This window comes from Danio aesculapii, chromosome 12 (assembly GCF_903798145.1).
Source record: "Danio aesculapii chromosome 12, fDanAes4.1, whole genome shotgun sequence".
NCBI classification, from domain to species: Eukaryota; Metazoa; Chordata; class Actinopteri; order Cypriniformes; family Danionidae; genus Danio; species Danio aesculapii.
The window spans coordinates 3,789,103-3,810,767 of record NC_079446.1 but is presented as its reverse complement, the minus strand read 5'-3'; the positions used below and the strand labels follow the sequence as shown (position 1 = coordinate 3,810,767).

The 21,665-nt window shown below is 39.1% G+C and overlaps 1 protein-coding gene across 1 annotated transcript; it reads left to right on the top strand.

Moving 5' to 3' along the window:
- The first annotated feature begins 6,221 nt into the window (after positions 1-6,221).
- LOC130238655 (slit homolog 2 protein) lies at positions 6,222-14,130 on the top strand. The gene is made up of 3 exons (XM_056469738.1): positions 6,222-6,673; positions 8,741-9,100; positions 13,074-14,130. Exons 2-3 carry the CDS (start codon positions 8,819-8,821, stop codon positions 13,857-13,859), a joined length of 1,068 nt encoding a protein of 355 aa, XP_056325713.1. The 5' UTR covers positions 6,222-6,673; positions 8,741-8,818; the 3' UTR covers positions 13,860-14,130.
- Positions 14,131-21,665: the final 7,535 nt, after the last annotated feature.

The following is a 21,665-nucleotide window of genomic DNA, read 5'->3' as shown; positions in this document are numbered from 1 at the left end:
TGCTGTACTTTTAGTTGCTTTTTGGGAAACCGTTCGCACTGTAAACAAACGGGTTAAACGCCACAGCCATATCACCCTGCCGCACAAGACCGGTTACACACTGAAGCTAAGCAGGGCTGAGCCTGGTCAGTAGCTGGATGGGAGACCACATTGGAAAACTAAGGTTGCTGTTGGAAGTGGTGTTAGTGAGGCCAGCAGGGGGCGCTCGACCTGAGGTCCGTGTGAGACCTAATGCCCCAGTAAAGTGAAGAGGACGCTATACTGTCAATGGGTGCCGTCTTTCGGATGAGACGTTAAACTGAGGCCCTGACTCTCTGTGGTCATTAAAAATCCCATGGCACTTCTGGTAACGAGTTAGCGGTGCAAGTAGGCATGTGCCGGTGTAAGATTCTGACAGTATGATAACCTTTGATAAAAGTATCAGGGTATTGTGATTACTGCTCTAAAATATATCATTGACTCCAATATCATTGACTTCTGCTGTCTTCATTAGTTTCAAAAACACTAATTTCTTTACAATTTGAAATGGCATTTTGGATATTTATTCTGTTAGAGATTCTGTTGTCCTAAAAATAACAAAAAAATGTAACTTAAAAAAATCTTACAACGGTATTACAGCAAATGTTGGCGGTTTTAAAACCTTGAGTTTTCCAAACCGCGGGATACCTTGAAAACGGTTATCGTCCCATGCCTAGGTGTAACCCTGGTGTCCTGGCTAAATTCCCTCCATCATGACCTCCCAATCATCCCAATCCACAGAATTGGCTCTTACACTCTCTCCACTCCACCTAAAGCTGGTGTGTGGTGAGCGCACTGGCGCCGTTGCATCATCGAAGTGGATTCTGCACACTGGTGGTGGTGTGGAGAGACAAAACCCCCATAACAAACGCTTTTGATTGGCTCAAGAACAAACCACTGTTAACCAATAACTTGCCTGAATTAACCTTTAAATTGCTCTTTAAGCTGAATACTAGCATGGTGCAAAATAACTAGTAATATTCAGTCATAAAGGTGAAAGTAAAAAAATTGATTATTAAAATTGTAATGTTTAAAAATAAATCTGCATTTGTTTTATTGTATAAAGTAAAAGTATTCTGAAAACAAACGAGTTATCAAGAACAGCTGCGCTAATTATTCACTTTTCCTTTGTTAATATGCTGATGTATATTTACAAACCGTGTAAAGAAATGTGATACTAGGTCAACCTAATTAAAATTTGATGCAAACACTGTAACTTTATATTAATTACATATATAGCGTTACTTAAGAAGAGCCGGAGTCAGAGTTTCAAATAAATAAAGTTTACTGAAGATAGTTTGCAGTTTCATCAGCAGAAGCAAGCTTAAACACTCGCAATGACTTCCTAGGCTGCTCTGACTTACAGTACAACAATGCAGCAATTATGTGTAATAAAAGTGATGAGAAATGTTGAGATAAACGTTGATTCACGTTGAGATGGATTTGAAGGTAGAAATCCGACTCCTCCATTCCCCCGCTTTTGGCCGAAAGTGGAAGAATCCGCTTCAGGTCAACCAGTGAGGTCACTAAAGAAAGTGGAAGTAATGACTCGTGCTCCCTTAATTAGGTTACAGAGTTTCTTTGCCCTTTCTTGGACAAGCTGGAACCTAAAAATTCCAGTCCCCAAGCTAAGGGCTCTTCTACCTTCTACTCATAATGGGGTTCGTCCGTGTCAGTAGATGTTTCTCATCATCAGTGGGATTAAGGGTCCTGCAAGCAGAAGTGAAAACATAAGCTATTCTTTATTCCCGTAATGTTACTGTCAGTTTCTGTGCTTTTGGTTTTTGCTACTAGAAATGTTGAGGAAAAAGGATAAACGTTGATTCACGTCAAGATGGATTTGAAGGTAGAAATCCGACTCCTTCACTCCATCGGGCTCGTGGCTATCAGCAATGCCCACACTCATCACCAATACCAAGCCGACCAATCACAGAGCTTGTGCTTTGCGTCGTTACGACATGTAGTTACATTTTTGAGAGGTCGGCATCTGCCACAGCAAGGGCTATGCGACCACGCGAAGGCTGCGCCAGACTGCGAGGAGATATATCTAAACAGAAATTTGATATAATTTCTGTGGCAATATTATATTGATACACAGGCAACAATATTGATATGTTGGCTAAAATGTCATTTTAATAATAATAATAATAATAATAATAATAATAATATAGGAAGCATTGGTAACTGAAGAATCATGTATACATTAATGCTGGTGCATATAGTACATATCCAACCCAACCTGAGTGCATCTGAGAGGCTCTTTCAGAAGCTTCAGAAACCAAAAAGAAGTTTTGCACATCTTTTCTTTTGTTAAAGAATAATCAAGACTAACTTGTTGCAGTGCAATCTTGTCATTTATGTATAATAGCTAATGACGCTTGGCGAGAGAGTTCTTATTCTTAATCATTATTATGGTACTCCATCTTTGTTAATGTTTATGGCACCTAGCAATGGTATTATAACTATATTATTTAACGTGTGGTTGATGTTTTGATTGTTTTAGTATGTTTTGCTCGTTAAATAATCTGACACATTATTAGTTAGGTGCAATACCGCATATATGTTCATTAAAATGTTGGTCAGTTTGTCTACTTGACAATGCCATTTTGCACTGTAGCAATAAAATTGAAGAAAGAAACAAACTGAGAAATGTTTAAGACTAAATTCGGACTTCAGTGAGCAACAACCTTAACTAATGGAACCTTATTATAAAGTTACAGAAATATTATCACAATATTCACACTAGCAATATTACATAGTAAATCATGAAATATAGTGGAAGGAGGCAGTAGAATTATGTTAGAGTTGTGCAATTATTGTTGTTTTGTTTTTCTTCCAAAACGATGATAATGGGGGATAGGGATGGATACCAAAACTCGGTACATTATCGGTCTCGGTGCTACATTATAAAAGACCGAATTATCGATAAGCTCTGACATTAACGGTTCTGCTATCAGTACTGGAGAATTATTGCTGAATAAACATTATTTACAGTAGCATAATTAAACTGACCAGCCTTATCTAATTTGCGATATTTAATTTTCGGCGGCACAGTTGACACCGACAATGCCTGTTGCATCAAACGCAACAAGTTGTTTTCTTGAATAAGCAGAAACGCAAGCAATCTGGCTTAGCATCTTTCAACAGTGCATTAACTGCAGAAAGACAAATAAAACGTTTTCGACTGCCTAGCTAAACAATCGATCACATGAGGTCTCTCTAAATTAGTATAATATTAGTGATATTGTAACCGCCTAACAATTTACAGGAAGTGCTTGAACTGGTTACCGAAAAATAAAAGTCCTTCTGCATATACCCTATTGAACTGTCTTCTGGAGATGGTTATTGTGCTGCTAATTTGGCTTAGATGTGATTGAGTTTGTTAATGTGTTTAATGTTTAAGTTGTTAATGTGAGTTTGAATGCCGTTTTACATGACATTTATTGTTATACTGAAAGCAGCAGCAGATAGTTCACCTCAGCTTGCAAATAAAATAAACCATTTGAAATTGAACTTTAGAACTGTGGCTCAGTGCAAGACGGCTTATATCAGTGATTTAGCAGCTACATTTAATAGTGTTAAAGAGGTTTAATATGTATTAATTAAATTATAAACCTTACCGTTTCCTTGGAGTGCAGTGAGTGCACTATTCTGTGCTTCTGAATGGCTGCATTTAAATTGCAGTTGTGTTTCATCTTGTGCAGTCAAATTGCTTATCACTGCAAATCTTGTCACATAGCGTGTTGTTAGGACACGTGGTTGCAATGTAATCCGCTCACCTAACGTTTACGTTGGTGATATTTATATTATTTGCTAATAACCACCTCATGTTAAACTCTAAATCTGCGTCTCATTTTGGAGTCTGCTACTGTCCACCGGAGGTCGCATTTTGATCGCAGACACATGCTGTGCGAGCCTTTCCAACTGAATATATGAAAGAACCGGTTTTCCAACAAGGCATCCCGAGGTGCTGAAATATAATTGGCTAAAGTGGCATTGGACGGGTTAAAAGACCAAAATAAAAACAGACGTTTCGGCATGTAATGCACATTTTAAAGCAGAATATCTGACTTCAGCCTTGTTTTTCAGATAAACATGAATGTTGTCAAACCTACATACAGCACCTTTTAAGTGTTATGGATCGCTCACTGTGTCTGTCTGTCTGTGCAGGTTGAGAAACATTTTAGAGATGTGGAAAGCCAGAAGTCGATGCAGCGTTCACAAGCACAGCAAACACAGAAGGACTCGTCTTTATCCTCCTGAGTGGCGGGTTTGGCTCATTCGGGGAGGGCACCACGGGAATCAAGGGCCTCACAGCTGGTCCAAACCAGCGCTCTTCTCCCCCTCTGCGCCGTCGTCCGAGGGTGGATGCACCGAGGGCCTAGGGTCTGGAAGATCAACAAAAGAAACAAACAAAAAAAACATTAAAACAAAAAAAAAAAGCAAAATGTTTTAAAGAAAAAAACCCGAGAGTGAGAGAGTTCATTCTAAATTAGACTTTATAAAGATAATTTAAAACACCAATCATCAAACAAACCATAGTTTCTTTGACTAACATACAGTGTCTTATCCCCTCTCTGCCCCCTCCTCTTCCTCCTCCTCCTGTGTTTCATCTGAAATAGCGTTTCATATTTTCTTCTCTTACATCCCTCCTTCGCCTTCTATTCCATTTTGTCAAAAAAACGAAAAAAATCCAACCAGTCAGAAAAGCTTGTTAGCTTTATTTACTTTGCTTTTCTTTTCTTTTCGGCTGTTTGTTTTACCAGTGTCTGTCTGTTCTGTATTTTAAACAAAATGTGACTTCAGATGCCACACGTTACAAAGGACATTTTCTAAAATAAAAGTAACAAAAGTTCTGACTGTAATGCTGTACTTTTAGTTGCTTTTTGGGAAACCGTTCGCACTGTAAACAAACAAATGGGTTAAACGCCACAGCCATATCCCCCTGCCGCACAAGACCGGTTACACACTGAAGCTAAGCAGGGCTGAGCCTGGTCAGTAGCTGGATGGGAGACCACATTGGAAAACTAGGTTGCTGTTGGAAGTGGTGTTAGTGAGGCCAGCAGGGGGCGCTCGACCTGAGGTCCGTGTGAGACCTAATGCCCCAGTAAAGTGAAGAGGACGCTATACTGTCAATGGGTGCCGTCTTTCGGATGAGACGTTAAACTGAGGCCCTGACTCTCTGTGGTCATTAAAAATCCCATGGCACTTCTGGTAACGAGTTAGCGGTGTAAGTAGGCATGTGCCGGTGTAAGATTCTGACAGTATGATAACCTTTGATAAAAGTATCAGGGTATTGTGATTACTGCTCTAAAATATATCATTGACTCCAATATCATTGACTTCTGCTGTCTTCATTAGTTTCAAAAACACTGATTTCTTTACAATTTGAAATGGCATTTTGGATATTTATTCTGCTAGAGTTTCTGTTGTCCTAAAAACAACAAAAAAATGTAACTTAAAAAAATCTTACACAACGGTATTACAGCAAATGTTGACGGTTTTAAAACCTTGAGTTTTCCAAACCGCGGGATACCTTGAAAACGGTTTTCGTCCCATGCCTAGGTGTAACCCTGGTGTCCTGGCTAAATTCCCTCCATCATGACCTCCCAATCCACAGAATTGGCTCTTACACTCTCTCCACTCCACCTAAAGCTGGGGTGTGGTGAGCGCACTGGCGCCGTTGCATCATCGATCATCGAAGTGGATTCTGCACACTAGTGGTGGTGTGGAGAGACAAAACCCCCAAAACAAACGCTTTTGATTGGCTCAAGAACAAACCACTGTTAACCAATGACTTGCCTGAATTAACCTTTAAATGGCTCTTTAAGCTGAATACTAGCATGGTGCAAAATAACTAGTAATATTCAGTCATAAAGGTGAAAGTAAAAAAATTGATTATTAAAATTGTAATGTTTAAAAATAAATCTGCATGTGTTTTATTGTATAAAGTAAAAGTATTCTGAAAACAAACGAGTTATCAAGAACAGCTGCGCTAATTATTCACTTTTCCTTTGTTAATATGCTGATGTATATTACAAACCGTGTAAAGAAATGTGATTCTAGGTCAACCTAATTAAAATTTGATGCAAACATTGTAACTTTATATTAATTACATATATAGCGTTACTTATTGCAGCTTTGACCCATTACAACAGTGTCAAAAGCTCTTGATTGCTCTTGAATAATGAAGGCTAAAGCTTGGGTCATTACTGTAACTAATACACATTGTTCCGTTCACACCGTTTCCAACTCTAAACACACCACACCAAAGCAAACGTCAGAGATTGAACACGGTGTAAGATTTTCTTTTAAGGTCAGAACATGCTGAACTGTAAGACTACACGTCCTGCTTCTGCATTGATGCATCCTTCAATTAAATATTCAGTGAGTGCCGAGTGCTCTTGTTTCTGCAGTGATGCAGGATAAATCAAGTTCAAATCATAGAGAGTCCGAGCGCAGCGTGTGATGTCGATCAGAATTTAAGTAAATCCATTCATTTCATTCAGGTGTAAGGTTTTGGAATCTGACGCAGTTTATATACGTGTAGATGGAATTATCCTGGTTGTTATCTACTTCTATATATGATCAAGACATGTTTCTTCTCAATCGGTGACTCAAACGCTTTCTTCAGGTCTGATTTGTGGAGTTTGAGGTAAGTTTGTACCTACACTGGGGTTTATACATGGGGATTTTTAATAGTCAGCCAGCTTAAGCGCTTCAGGTGAACTACGTCTTGTCATAAAAAAAGCGGCGCGTTTCATAGATATTTACATTAGATGTCGCCTACGCTTTTGTCTATCGGAAGGAATGCGTCAATAGAGCCGCCATTTTAGTACAGGGTAGCGCTCCTTTGAAATTAATGTGGGACCAGTGTGCAGTGGAGGACTGGCCATCCGGAGCCCAAGATATGTAAACATAAATACATATATCTATGATTTTTTTTTTATTACAAAAAATATCATTTTACATTGATGGGTAAGTTACCTCACGGTACGCTCTCCTGCTTTCACTTCTAATTCCAACAGAGGGAATGATCCTATGTGAATGAATTTCCATTATGAACGACTCTTGTGAACCATTGATATCCCTGCGTCTCAATGTGCATATCCACCTTTCTAATCTAAATGGTATATAAAATTTGCAATTTTCAATATTTTAGGATGGACAGTATGCACATTGAGGCACTGTTATGTTATCAGGCACCCTTAAGTTACTTCAAAAACTAGCCGTTACTTCACTTAGCAGACAATAATACAAGTTTCTGGCACCGCAGCATCTTGTCATATTTCATATACATAGTTTGCTGACTTGAGCACAAAAGTTCATACAAAAACGTAAAAAAAAAAAAACGAAATCTTGCCTATGAAGTTTTCTTTGAAGCTTGGTTTTCTTTCTTTGATCGTTACTACACTCATCCAGCATTTTCACATAGCCTTTAGTCTTGATTAGTGCGGTTGAATAGCTTTTGTCTTCGGAGCACTGTAGAAATGTGGTGGCGGTATGCGATATCTAGTGTATATATATATATATATATATATATATATATATATATATATATATATATATATATATATGTGTGTGTGTGTGTGTGTGTGTGTGTGTGTGTGTGTGTGTGTGTGTGTGTATATGTTCGCGTTTAAGATCTGATTTCTTTAAATATAAATAATCTTCACTGCCTGATTTATATACGATATAAGTGGGTCTCAGAGCGGACAAAATGTGCTGCATTATATTCCATTGTTCCACATCATGTCTTTAAAATAAGGAAATTAATCAATCAAACATAAAAATCAAGCTGTAGAATGGCCAAGCCAATCCCCTGACTTAGATCCAATAGAAAATACAAAATAAAGCTCAGATTCTATAGACGAGACCCACAGAACCATCAAGATTTTTACACGAAGTCTGTGGAAAAATCACACCTGAGCAATGCATGAGACTTCATTCTCCATATGAGAGGCGTCTTTAATTACATACATAATTTTTCCGATATACAGTTGAAGTCAGAATTATTAGCCCCTCTTTGAATTTTTTTTTTCTTTTTTAAATATTTCCCAAATGATATTTAACAGTGCAAGGAAATTTTCACAGTATGTCTGATAATATTTTTTCTTCTGGAGAAAGTCTTATTTGTTTTATTTCGGCTAGAATAAAAGCAGTTTTTATAAATAATCTTCACTGCCTGATTGATATACGAAATAAAGTGGGTCTCAGAGCGGACAAGATGTGCTGCATTATATTCCATTGTTCCACATCATGTCTTTAAAATAAGGAAATAAATAGTACCACAGTAATTTCAATGGGAGTTTCAGCGCTCGCCTGCTGCTCGTAACAGCACGACATTGGGTCCATTTTGCGCTTAAATGCTTAAGACTATTTAATGGACTATATTTCAATATATTTATGTTATCAATGATGTAAAAAGTAACCTTATGACATTGAAAATAGTCAATTTAAACGATCACCGCAAGTTTTATCAGTGGCTGAAAAACCCTAGCTGTGCAGCATGAATACAGTCCCAGAAATTAAATCTATGCACATCTGTTTGGTAATAATGTCCACTTGATTGTGACAAATGATAACCGGATTAAAAGATTAGGCTCTTTATGTAATTTAACTAACAGTTACTCATGCCAAGCCACAAATCCATGTTGATTTCAGACTGTTTGAAATGCATCCTAAACATACAAGAATATACTAGCTGACCATTTCTTTTCAGTTCAACCTGACGATTCAGGACGAGCAGGGTGGTCTTTTTGGTCTACAGCATCTGTTTTGAATGGGGTCTCTGTGAGCCATGGTGAAGGTGCTCTCCATCATATTTTTCCCAGTCTTTTTCCTCATGGCTTTGGGCTCGAAGCTCTGCCCTCATCAGTGCTCTTGTTATGAAGCATCAGAGCTGGTGGACTGTCGATCTCGAGGGTTTTCCCACATCCCTCATAATATTCCTCACGGCACATGGCTCTTGGATCTCAGCGGGAACAAGTTGTCAGAGTTTGGAAGTACGTCTTTTATTGGGATATGGGCTCTCCGGGTACTCCTGCTGTCCCAGAGCAACATCCAGTTGGTGCATTCTCAGGTACGATTCATTTTTGCTTTGTTTTTAGCTCAACGCCTTTAAAATAGCATTGTTTACTAGCATCACATGTTCATTAAGAGAAAAAAAGATGTGTGCGCGTGTGTTCATGATATGTGTTCAAATATTTAGTATTATTGAATAAATGTGTTGTTTTTTTGTTAGGTCATGTAATATAATTAACAGTTAGTTATTATATTTAAACAGAGTTAACCTGCAGTATAGTAAACGGGTGATGTCGGTGTGTGCACGTTCAATGAAGTGTATGTGTATTAAGCATATAAATAGAGTAGTGTATGTGTAGGTAAACATTTAAACATTGATTAAGCTGTTAATTTAAAGAGATGCATTAGAATTCGAGTACGTTTGCATTGACAGAGATTAAGTAATGCTTAATAGATGTGTTGTTGATTGTTAATTCGTGTTAAGCAATGCATTAACGCTAACATAACCTTTTTGTTACTATATAGAGTAGTCAACATTTGAAGTGGATCAAAACATTTTTTTAAATTGTGCCAAGACAAGAATGGGTGTTTAATAGTTTTAGGACCACATTGATGAAAGGTATTGATCCACTTCCAATGTTGACTACTTTATACAGCAAGGAAAATAAGTGTTGAACACGTCTCCATTTTTCTCAGAAAACATATTTCTAAAGGCGCTGACTTTAAATTTTCAGCGGATGTTGATAACAACCAAATAAATCCATATATGCAAAGAAAACAATACTAATTAATAGAATTAAATGACACAGGAAAAAAGTGTTGAACACATGAAGAAAGGGAGGTGTAGAAAGGCAGTGAAAGCCCAGACAGCAGCTGAAATCTCTCAGTAGTTCTTCAGCAAACTTCTGCCCTTCCTCAGTTTAAATGAATATCAGCTGCTTCAGTCCAACATCTACATTAGCAGGAGGATGAAGATGAAACCAAAAAATGATCCAAAAACACAGCCAAGGAAACTCAAATGCTTTCAGAGAAAGAAAATCAAGCTGTAGAATGGCCCAGCCAATCACCTGAATCGAATCCAATAGAAAATACAGAATAAAGCTCGGATTCGATAGACGAGACCCACAGAACAGAACAGATTTTGACACTCTGTTGAAGTGTCAATGCATATGACTTCATTCACCATATGAGAGCCATCTTTAATTACACATAAATAATTTTGCAGATATATATATATATATATATATATATATATATATATACACACTATATGTTTGTATTGTTTGGGTTTTTACCAAAATCTGGTTCAATTCCATGTTAACAGCTCCTTTAGAAATATTATTCCCATGACGTGTTACTACTTATTTTCCCCGCTGTATGTCCATATTTGACCCAATCTTGGGTTACAGCAACCCAGCATTTTTTAGAGTGTATAAATCTTCAGAAAAGGTGGTTCTTTAGATTACAATAATGTCCTTCAGACTTAAAAACTTAGTTTAGTTGGTATGAACGGTTCCACAAAGAAACTTTTATTTCCATTCCACAAAAGATTCTTCAGAGGTTAAAAGATGACCTTTACAACTGAGATGAAATGTTTTTTGGGGGAACCAAAAGTTATTGTTCACTACAAAACCCCCTTTTTGGAATCTTTCATTTTAAGATTGTTTTGTTTTAATTGGCCTATTGTCCATTGGAAAGTTTTTAAAGATCATGGAACAATTAAAGGGATAGTCCAACCACAAATTAAAACTACCTAATTTCTACGAAGACCCAGAAGGGACGTGATGGTGGGGAAAAAAATTGGTGGAAGAAAAAAAAAACAACAACAGACTGATAGGAAAACATATTTTTAAGGTTTTTTGCGTTCCCTCGCAATACTGTTTCTCCACAAACACTTCCTGTACACGTCATTCATGTAAACCCTCCCGTTTTTGCTGAAATTCTCCCGTATTTTACCATTCTATCCCACTATCATCCTATAAAGTATTTTCCCATATTTCTGATATATTTTTAATCTTGAAAGCACGCTGAAATGAATATTAAAATGTCTGCTTTCACTTTCTTTACATTAAAGCTGTGCGTCGATCATCGTCTTTCATATGCTACCTCTGAACCAGTGAATGCATGTATAAGCGCTGACTGACAGACGCGCTCCCTACAATAAACTGATCCCAGATTCATTATAGATCTGTGCATTCTTACAGAGACACCTGTTATCAAACTAAACAAAACGAGAGATTCATTTGCTGCTCACTTGTTTGATAACAGGTGTCACTTTAAATGGCGTCTACAGAAGATGATCTGTCAGTCCAACTCAATCTCACGGCAAGTCGTAACTTTTTGATTTAGTGGCTAATTCGTATGAATTCTTACGATCTAATTCATACAATTCCCTACTGAAAAATCCAGCTTAAACCAGCCTAGGCTTGTTTAGGTTGGCTGGTTTTAGCTGGTTGACCAGCCTGGTTTTAGAGGGGTTTTGGCCACTTCCAGGCTGGTTTCCAGCCATTTCCAGCCTGGTCTTAGCTGGTCAAGCTGGAAAATAACCTGCTAAAACCAGCTTGATCAGCCTGGTTTAAGCTGGACATAGTTGGTTTTGGCTGGACTCCCAACCTGGCTAGGCTGGTCAAGCTGGTTTTAGCTGGTCATCTCCCAGCCTGACCAGCTAAGACCAGGCTGGAAATGGTTGGAAACCAGCCTGGAAGTGGCCAAAACCCCTCTAAAACCCGGCTGGTCAACCAGCTAAAACCAGTCAACCATCCTACGCTGGTTTAAGCTGGATTTTTCAGCAGGGTTTAGTACGATTTGCTCATCCCCCAATGACGGTTGGGTTTAGGGGTGGGGTTAGGTGCCCCGCCTCCTTTTTAAACTGACAAAACGTAAAATACTTACGTTTTCTCGTGAGATCAGGCTGGTCAGTCAGCGCTTATACATGCATTCACTGGTTCAGAGATTGCATATGAAACGCGATGATCAGTTTCAAAAACCAGTTCTTTTGTTTGTTTTTTTTCTTATTTTGAGTGCAAAAGAATATACTTTGAAGAATGCTGGTTGCTGTACTGAAAAACATAGTAGGAAAATACTATAGAAGTCAATATGTGCCAGCTATCAGCATAACAGTAAAGTCTAGATGGGATGCAGCTGCAGATACTCACATCAATATAGCATAATCTTTTGACACTACAACAATAATTAATATTTTTACATTAACTGTGAGGGTTGGGTAGGGGCAAACATTAATAAAATACAATTTAATGGGTAATTTAATAAATGATATTGAAAATACTCTGTATTATTACTGTTTTTACATTACAGATGGTTGGGTTTAGAGTTGGCGTAGGGGTAAACATTAATAAAATACAATATAATGGGTAATTTAATAAATGATATTGAAAATACTCTGTATAATTACTGTTTTTATATTATAGATGCTTAGGATTAGAGTTGGGGGAAGGGGAAGACGTTAATAAAACACAATTAATGGGTATTTTAATATATGAAATGAATAATACTCTGTATTATTACTGTTTTTACAGTACAAATGGTTGGGTTTAGAGTTTGCGTAGGGGTAGACGTTAATAAAATACAATTTAATGGGTAATTTAATAAATTATATTGAAAATACTCTGTATAATTACTGTTTTTTATTATAGATGCTTAGGATTAGAGTTGGGGGAAGGGGAAGACGTTAATAAAACACAATTAATGGGTATTTTAATATATGAAATGAATAATACTCTGTATTATTACTGTTTTTACATTACAAATGGTTGGGTTTAGAGTTGGCGTAGGGGTAGACATTAATAAAATACAATTTAATGGGTAATTTAATAAATAATATGAAGAATACTCTGTATAATTACTGTTTTTACAGTACAGATGGTTGGGTTTAGAGTTGGAGTAGGAGTAGACGTTAATAAAATACGATTAATGCCACAGCTGTATCTCTTCTAGCAACAACCCAGCATTGCACCATCAAACGTGAACAGAAAATGCATTCTCAAAGTCAACGTTCTTCATCTCTCCTCCAGGCTCTTTCCTCTCTGACCTTTCTAGAAAAGCTGGATTTGTCTTCCAACGATCTCCATGTCCTCCCTTCAGATTTCTCCTGCGGTCTGACCTCCCTTAAAGACCTCAAGCTGTCCCACAACTCTCTGGAGCGTCTCGAGAAACACTCCCTGAAGGAGCTCGAAAGCCTGGAGCGCTTGGATCTCAGTCACAACCACATCCAGATCATCGAAGTGGGAGCGTTTCGTGGACTCACCATGTTACGCCATCTAAATCTAGCCTGGAATCAGCTGTCGGTTCTCCAAGGAGGACTCCTGACCATGCAGCAGGGTCTTAGCGTTCTTATACTAGCCCACAATAACATCTCCAGGATCGAAACAGAAGCTCTGGCTCCACTTCAGACTCTTACCATTCTGAATTTAGAAGCAAATCAATTAAGGAGCTTGAAGTTCAAGACTTTTCTAAACCTTCAGACGCCTAGCACGCATCTGCAGATGTCGGAAAACCCTTGGATGTGTGACTGTGAGCTGCATCGGGTCTTCAGTAAGATACTACGCGTCAAGCACCTCCATGTTGACGATTATATGAATATTACGTGCCATTCGCCGCTGTTGTTGGCTGGAGCGACTTTGGGTTTGATGCACAGTCAGCTGTGTGTCGCGGAAACGGCCACGGTGTTGGTGATCACCGGGACTGTGATGGTCACTGTGGTGGCGGCGCTGGTTATGGCGGAACGCAAGCGGAAGAAGCAGAAGATGAACTTGGAAAGACAAGGAAGTGATCCCATGCCTTGGGAGGCTCGTAAATGAAGAACGCAGGGGAAAAAGTGTGTTGTTGTCACAAAATAGGTGACCCTGGAGCACAATTTATGTTGTGTGGGTATTTATGTTTTTAGCCATTTGCATTAAGAACTTCATCGGATTGCCATCTATATAGAGCGCCACTTTTAAAACATGGTGTGATAAGAGTCTTAGGGTAATTGATCAGTTATTTAAAGGGCACCTATGATGAAAATCATCTTTTGTAAGCTGTTTGGACAGAACTGTGTGTTGGTATAGTGTGTCCACAGTCATATGGGCTTATATAAAGACAAGAAGTCTCATTTTTTTAATTTCGTTAAAATAGGATCCATATCCCTCCCATTTTGAGGTTGACCGCAATTTGACATAGAAGTGCTGTTTCCCCCCCCACCGAATTGATTGACAGCCGCGTTAACATGTCTCCGTAGTAACGTGTATAATCATATCCACAAGACAGGACGTGCGCAAAGCAACCGGGATTAAAAGATCAGTTCAGCGCGCTGCATCATCAAATGAGATCAATGTGTTTACAACTTTAAAACGTTTTTAAAATGTTGCATGTTAGTAATAAAGACAGTAAAATCACTGCAATTGGGTGGTTTTGAATTTATTTTGCGAGTAAAAAATGACAGGTAGTGAAAATTTGTGCGGTTTTGCAACGGCATGCCCGCCAGCCCAGGTCTGCCCTTATAAACCTGTTTTGATCTCCCAAAGAGATGCCATAGCCCCCGTTCTTCGCATACAAACGCTTAGAACAGTGTAGAAACGCTTGTAATCTCCCTGCCCGACACGACATCTCAGGTTATTATAGTCTATTGATTGTTGGGCGACGCTTTTTAGTTGTCATCAGTTTTTCGACAGTTTTTGGGCTGGAATCAGTCAGCTACATCTGGCAACACTGCCCCTCTGCTCTTATTGGCTGAAGTGCCCCTCTCAGCCTGTACTCCCTCCCCCTCCAATGCATCCTTGCCCTCCCCCTAAATTGATTCCGGTAATCCCCGTGTCCACTTCGTGCCACCGCCCACCGAATTGATTGACAGCCGCGTATTAACATGTCTCCGTAGAAACACGTATAATCATATCCACAAGACAGGACGTGCGCAAAGCAACCGGGATTAAAAGATCAGTTCAGCGCGCTGCATCATCAAATGAGATCAATGTGTTTACAACTTTAAAACGTTTTTAAAACGTTGCATGTTAGTAATAAAGACAGTAAGATCACTGCAATTGGGCGGTTTTGAATTTGAGTAAAAAATGAAAATTTGGCCGGTTTTGCAACGGCATGCCCGCCAGCCCAGGTCTGCCCTTATAAACCTGTTTTGATCTCCCAAAGAGATGCCATAGCCCCCGTTCTTCGCATACAAACGCTTAGAACAGTGTAGAAACGCTTGTGATCTCCCTTCCCGACACGACATCTCAGGTTATTATAGTCTATTGATTGTTGGGCGACGCTTTTTAGTTGTCAGTGGTTTTTCGACAGTTTTTGGGCTGCTACATCTGGCAACACTGCCCCTCTGCTCTTATTGGCTGAAGTGCCCCTCTCAGCCTGTACTCCGTCCCCCTCCAATGCGTCCTTGCCCTGCCCCTCAATTGATTCCGGTAATCCCCGTGTCCACTTCGTGCCACCGCTGGATCTAATGCAGTTAGATCTACCTTTTACTCCCGTTTTTCTTGCTTGAAGGGATGTAGATAATAAAAACCAGAGATATTTACTACATATACTTTTACTAAGTGCAAGAAAGACTATAACAATAAAATTGGATGAAGCCACAGCCTCCAACAATATCACAGTGGACAAAAAAACTTGAATCAATATAAAGAATGGATTATATGACTGCTCAACTGCAATTGAAATTGGATATTTTTAATCAAAGATGGGCCCCTGTTACTGTGTATCTGAACATGGCAACAGGACACAGCATTCCCAGCTGTATCCTTTGAAATTTAAAAATGACGTGTGTCTTATTGTAATTTGTTTTTATTTACTGGTAGTGTTATTATTATTATTATTATTATTATTATTATTATTATTATTATTTACAAATTTTTTAATAGCTGCCGCTGTCACTGACTGTTTAGTTCTGTAAAATGTTTTAATGTATAACAATAAAGTAAAAAAAAAGAACTTCATTGGACATTTTCTCAATGTTTGTTTGTTTATTTATTTATTTTTGAACCCTTCTAGCTTTTCAACGTTTAAAATATGTAAATTATGCAAAAATAACTCAGCATAAAGTTGTCTGGTTCTTAGCTGGTCGGCTAGTCTTGTTTTAGAGACGTTTTAGCTGCTCTATTTTAAGAAGCTCTCACTAATTATACAAAATCCTCCAGAAAAAAGTAAATAAAATAAATGAATAAATAAATAAATAAATTGGACGTGAGATTGTATTTCACAACTCAAGAGTGTTTGTTAGAGCAGTGTTTCCCAGCCCTGTTCCTGAAGGCACACCAACAGTACTTTCAACCTCTCCCTAATCAAACACACCTGAATCAACTCAGCAGAACATTAGAAGAGACTCCACAACCTGACACGAATGGGTCAGATAAGGGAGACATACAAAATATGTACTGTTGGTGTGCCTCCAGGAACAGGGTTGGGAAACACTGTTAGTGAACTGAAGCTGAATGACGCATTAAAGGCCAGGTTTGTTTACTCTTTGCAACTCGATATCTACACGGCCTGACTTTACGGGATCAACTGTAATTTTATTCAGTGTTACTTTATGCGTAACAGAATGTTGGAAATAATGTATTATTTAGTCCTCGGCGCTAGATCTAGAGCTAGTTTCACTTTGATGTTTATAATCAATTGAGACCGGTTATTCACTGAAGCCAAGCAGGGCTGAGCCTGGTCAGTAGCCGCATTTCCACTATCGGGCCAGTGCGAGCCAGGGCTTTAATCGGGCCAGGCCGGGCCAATAGCCCGGGAGGTTGAGAAATGAGGCCGAAATCATGTCGCGTTTCCACTGTCGGGCTAGTTGCTTGCAGCGCGTCACGCAAACAATGCCCCCAGAACGTCCCCCGAATCAAACGTCACACAACCCGTCACACAACCCGCCCACTTCAGCGGGAACAAAAAACTCAAATTATAACCACAAACACAACCTGGCATCACTACGAGAGCTGGAAGATGGAGAACACCGAAGCGATTGCTTTTTTACTGTTTGTGGTCTGTTGGTGTAAGGCCAGACAGCGATCCCTGGATAAGGACATTCGAGTTCGGCGGCATTTACTTCGAACACAGATTTTGGCTGCTATCCATTTTTTCTTCTTCTTAGTGAGTTGATCAAGCGTGATAGCAAAACAAATGTAAGGGAAGAAAGCATCTTGTCTCCTCTTTACCTGACAGGAAAACTCCGCCTTTGTACGTAACCCCGCCCCGAAGCCCCAGTTGGCCCTCCTTGGCCCAAGGTATTCGGCGGGCTGAAAAGGCCAGACGCTGGCCCCAAGGAAGCCCCGCTTTGGCCCGATTACGCCCCGGAAGTGATAGTGGAAACGCGACTGGCCCTGGCTCGCTCGCTTTAGGCGCGATAGTGGAAACGCGGCTAGTAGCTGGATGGGAGACCACATGGGAAAACTAGGTTGCTGTTGGAAGTGGTGCCAGCAGAGGGCGCTCAACGTGTGGTCTGTGTGAGAGCTAATGTCCCAGTAAAGTGAAGAGGACACTATACTGTCAGTGAGCGCCGTCTTTCGGATGAGACATTAAACTGAGGTCCTGACTCTCTGTGGTCATTCTAAATCCCATGGCACTTCTGGTAAACAGTAGGGGTGTAACCCTGCTGTCATGGCCAAATTCCCTACATCATGGCCTCCCAATCATCCCCATCCACCGAATTGGCACTATCACTGTCTCTCAACTCCACCACCTATAGCTGGTGTGTGGTGAGCGCACTGGCGCCGTTGTCCTGTGGCTGCCGTCGCATCATCCAAGTGGATGCTGCACACTGGTGGTGGTGTGGAGGGACCTCCCTCGTGATTGTGAAGCTGTTGTGGTGTCTGGCTTTCCTCTTACTGAATCAAGCTCAGACTGGGGTTATGAATATCAGAAGAATATACTTTATTGGAACATTTCCCAAAAAAGCAGAGACAACCTGGAGCAGACCCATCTCAGTCTCTCCACAGGACAAATCCAATATCCCTCAAATTTGCTATCCCCTTTATCCTTGCTTCCTCCAACCTTTGTGTTTTCACAGCTGTTTACTGGTTCAACAGGCCTCTCCCAGCTCCTACTCCTTTACGACCCCTATTTGAAGACCCCTCTTCTTGTTGGCCCTTATAATGTACAGATCTAATATAATCATCACCGTTTTTCCACGTACAGTTCACATTTGGTAATCATGACTAGTATCTATGATTCAAACATCTAAACTGGACTCGTCTCTCCCATACAGTATGTCTTTTCAAACATACATGACATTTTCAACATGTGTTGTATACATTTCATGCCTTTCTGACACAGATGGTTCTCAATAGCCGCGTTTCCACTATCGCGCCTAAAGCGAGCGAGCCAGGGCGAGCCAAGGCCAGTCGCGTTTCCACTATCACTTCCGGGGCGTAATCGGGCCAAAGCGGGGCTTCCTTGGGGCCAGCGTCCGGCCTTTTCGGCCCGCCGAATACCTTGGGCCAAGGAGGGCCAACTGGGGCTTCGGGGCGGGGTTACGTACAAAGGGGGAGTTTTCCTGTCAGGTAAAGAGGAGACAAGATGCTTTCTTCCCTTACATTTGTTTTGCTATCGCGCTTGATCAACTCACTAAGAAGAAGAAAAAATGGATAGCAGACAGTACTGGTCAGTTGAGGACACCAGGGCTCTTCTGAACATTTGGGCCGAGGAAAATGTTCAGAGGCAAATAGACGGTGTTAAATGCCGCCGAACTCGAATGTCCTTATCCAGGGATCGCTGTCTGGCCTTACACAAACAGACCACAAACAGTAAGAAAGCAATCGCTTCGGTGTTCTCCATCTTCCAGCTCTCGTAGTGATGCCAGGTTGTGTTTGTGGTTATAATTTGAGTTTTTTGTTCCCGCTGAAGTGGGCGGGTTGTGTGACGGGTTGTGTGACGTTTGATTCGGGGGACGTTCTGGGGGCGGTGTTTGCGTGACGCGCTGCGAGCAACTAGCCCGACAGTGGAAACGCGACATTATTTCGGCCTCATTTCTCAACCTCCCGGGCTATTGGCCCGGCCTGGCCCGATTAAAGCCCTGGCTCGCACTGGCCCGATAGTGGAAATGCGGCTAATGCATCCCCAAGTCCCCTCTCATGCTCTTTTATGACCCCTTTGCCTTAACCTATCACCTGTTTTCATATATATATAATGGCAGATACGTAGGGCCCTCCACTCACCCAATTAAATGTGTCTTCATTTAGGTTTAGTAAATAAAAATCTTCTTCAAAGCGCTTTGGGTGTTTTGGGTGATCATTTGGCCATACATGATCAATGCGCTATATTAATATACACTACATTTGTTAATACTCAGTATTAATTTAAATATATAAACTGTAATTCAATCTATCTATTGTAAATAGAATATTTAATGGATACTGTAAAACTATAAACAGGGACATATTATATTTGTCAAACAGTTTAGATGATGAACAGATACTGTATCATGTACATGTAAATAGTTTTTATAGATTGCATACAAAATGATTTTTTATTTGACATTGTGATGCTTTTACAGAAGTTATATAAGAAATGCAAAATTATTACAAGCAGCAAAAAATGCAGTGTCGTGAGAAATGTCTGTAACATAGCTGAAAAACACGAAACAATGTTTACAAACTCCCTTTAATAGGGATAGTTCACCCAAAAAGGACAATTCTGTCATCATTTACTTGTTCCAAACCTGTTTCTTTCATCTGTTGAACACAAGAGAAGATATTTTGAAGAAAGCTGCAGCCATTGACATCCATAGTACTGTTTTTTTCCTACTATACAAGTCAGTGGTTACAGGATTTCAACATTCTTCAAAATATCTTTCTTGTGTTTAACAGATAAAAATAAACTCAGAATAAATGGAAACAGCTTGAGTGTGAATAAATAATGAGAAAACTTCAGTTTGTGGGTGAACTACCCCTTTAAATCATCATTCAACTTTAATTTAACTATTAAAGTCCCCTTAATAGGTAAAGTTCACCCAAAAATGACAATTCTGTCATCATTTACTTGTTAGGGACCGAGCACCGAAACCGAAGTCAGTGGTTACAGGAATTCAGCATTCTTCAAAATATCTTCTTTTGTGCTCAACAGAAAAAAATAAACTCAAAATGAATGGAAAGGACTTGAGGATAAATAAATAATGAGAAAACTTCCATTTGTAGGTGAACTATCCCTTTAAATAAGCATCCAACTTTATCTATTAAGACTTATTGTTGTCCCCTTAACAGGGATAGTTTACCCAAAAATTACAATTCTGTCATCATTTACTTGTTTAAAATATGTTTCTTTCATCTGTTGAACACAAGAGAAGATATTTTGAACAAAGCCGAAAACCTGTAACCATTGACCTCCATAGTATTTGTTGTCCTACTATAGAAGTCAATGGTTACAGGATTTCAGCATTCTTCAAAATATCTTCTTTTTGTGTTCAACAAAAAAAAAACTGAAAAATGGAAACGACTTGATGGTAAATAAATAGAGCAACTTTCCATTTGTGCGTGAATACACCTTTAAATCACCATTCAACTTTAATTTAACTATTAAGACTCATTGTCGTCCCCTTAATAAGGATAGTTCACCCAAAAATTACAATTCTGTCATCATTTACTTACCATTTACTTGTTCCAAACCTGTGTTTCCTTAATCTGTTGAACACAAGAGAAGATATTTTGAAGAAAGCTGCAACAATTGACTTCCATAATATTTGTTTTCCTACAATAAAAGTCAAGGGGTTAGAGGATTTCAGCATTCTTCAAAATATCTTCTTTTGTGTTCAACAGATAAAAATAAACTCAGGAAGGATGGAAACGACTTGAGGATGAATAAATAATGAGCAACTTTCCATTTGTGTGTGAACTATCCCTTTAAATCACCATTCAACTTTAATTTAACTATTAAGACTCATCGTCGTCCTCCTAATAGGGGTAGTTCACCCAAAAATTACAATTCTGTCATCATTTACTTGTTTCAAAACTGTGTTTCTCTTATCTGTTGAACACAAGATGTTTTGAAGAAAGCCAAAAACCTGTAATCATTGACTCCCATAGATTAGTTTTTTCTGCTATACAAGTCAATGGTTACAGGATTTTTGCTTTCTACAAAATATCTTGTGTGTTCAAAATAAACTCAAAGAGGATTGAAACTCCTCGAGTGTGAATAAATAATGAGCAACTTTCCATATGTGTGTGAACTACCCCTTTAAATCATCATTCAACTTTAATTTAACTATTAAGACTCATCGTCGTCCCCTTAAGAGGGATAGTCCATCCAAAAATTACAATTCTGTCATCGTTTACTCAACATTTACTTGTTCCAAACCTGTGTTTCTTTAATCTGTTGAACACAAGAGAAGATATTTTGAAGAAAGCTGCAACCATTGACTTCCATAATATTTGTTTTCCAACAATAGAAGTCAAGGGGTTACAGGATTTCAGCATTCTTCAAAATATCTTCTTTTGTGTTCAACAGATAAAAATAAACTCAGGAAGGATGGAAACGACTTGAGGATGAATAAATAATGAGCAACTTTCCAATTGTGTATGAACTATCCCTTTAAATCATCATTCAACTTTAATTTAACTATTAAGACTCATCGTCGTCCCCTTAATAGGGATAGTTCACCCACAAATTACAATTCTGTCATCGTTTACTTGTTTCAA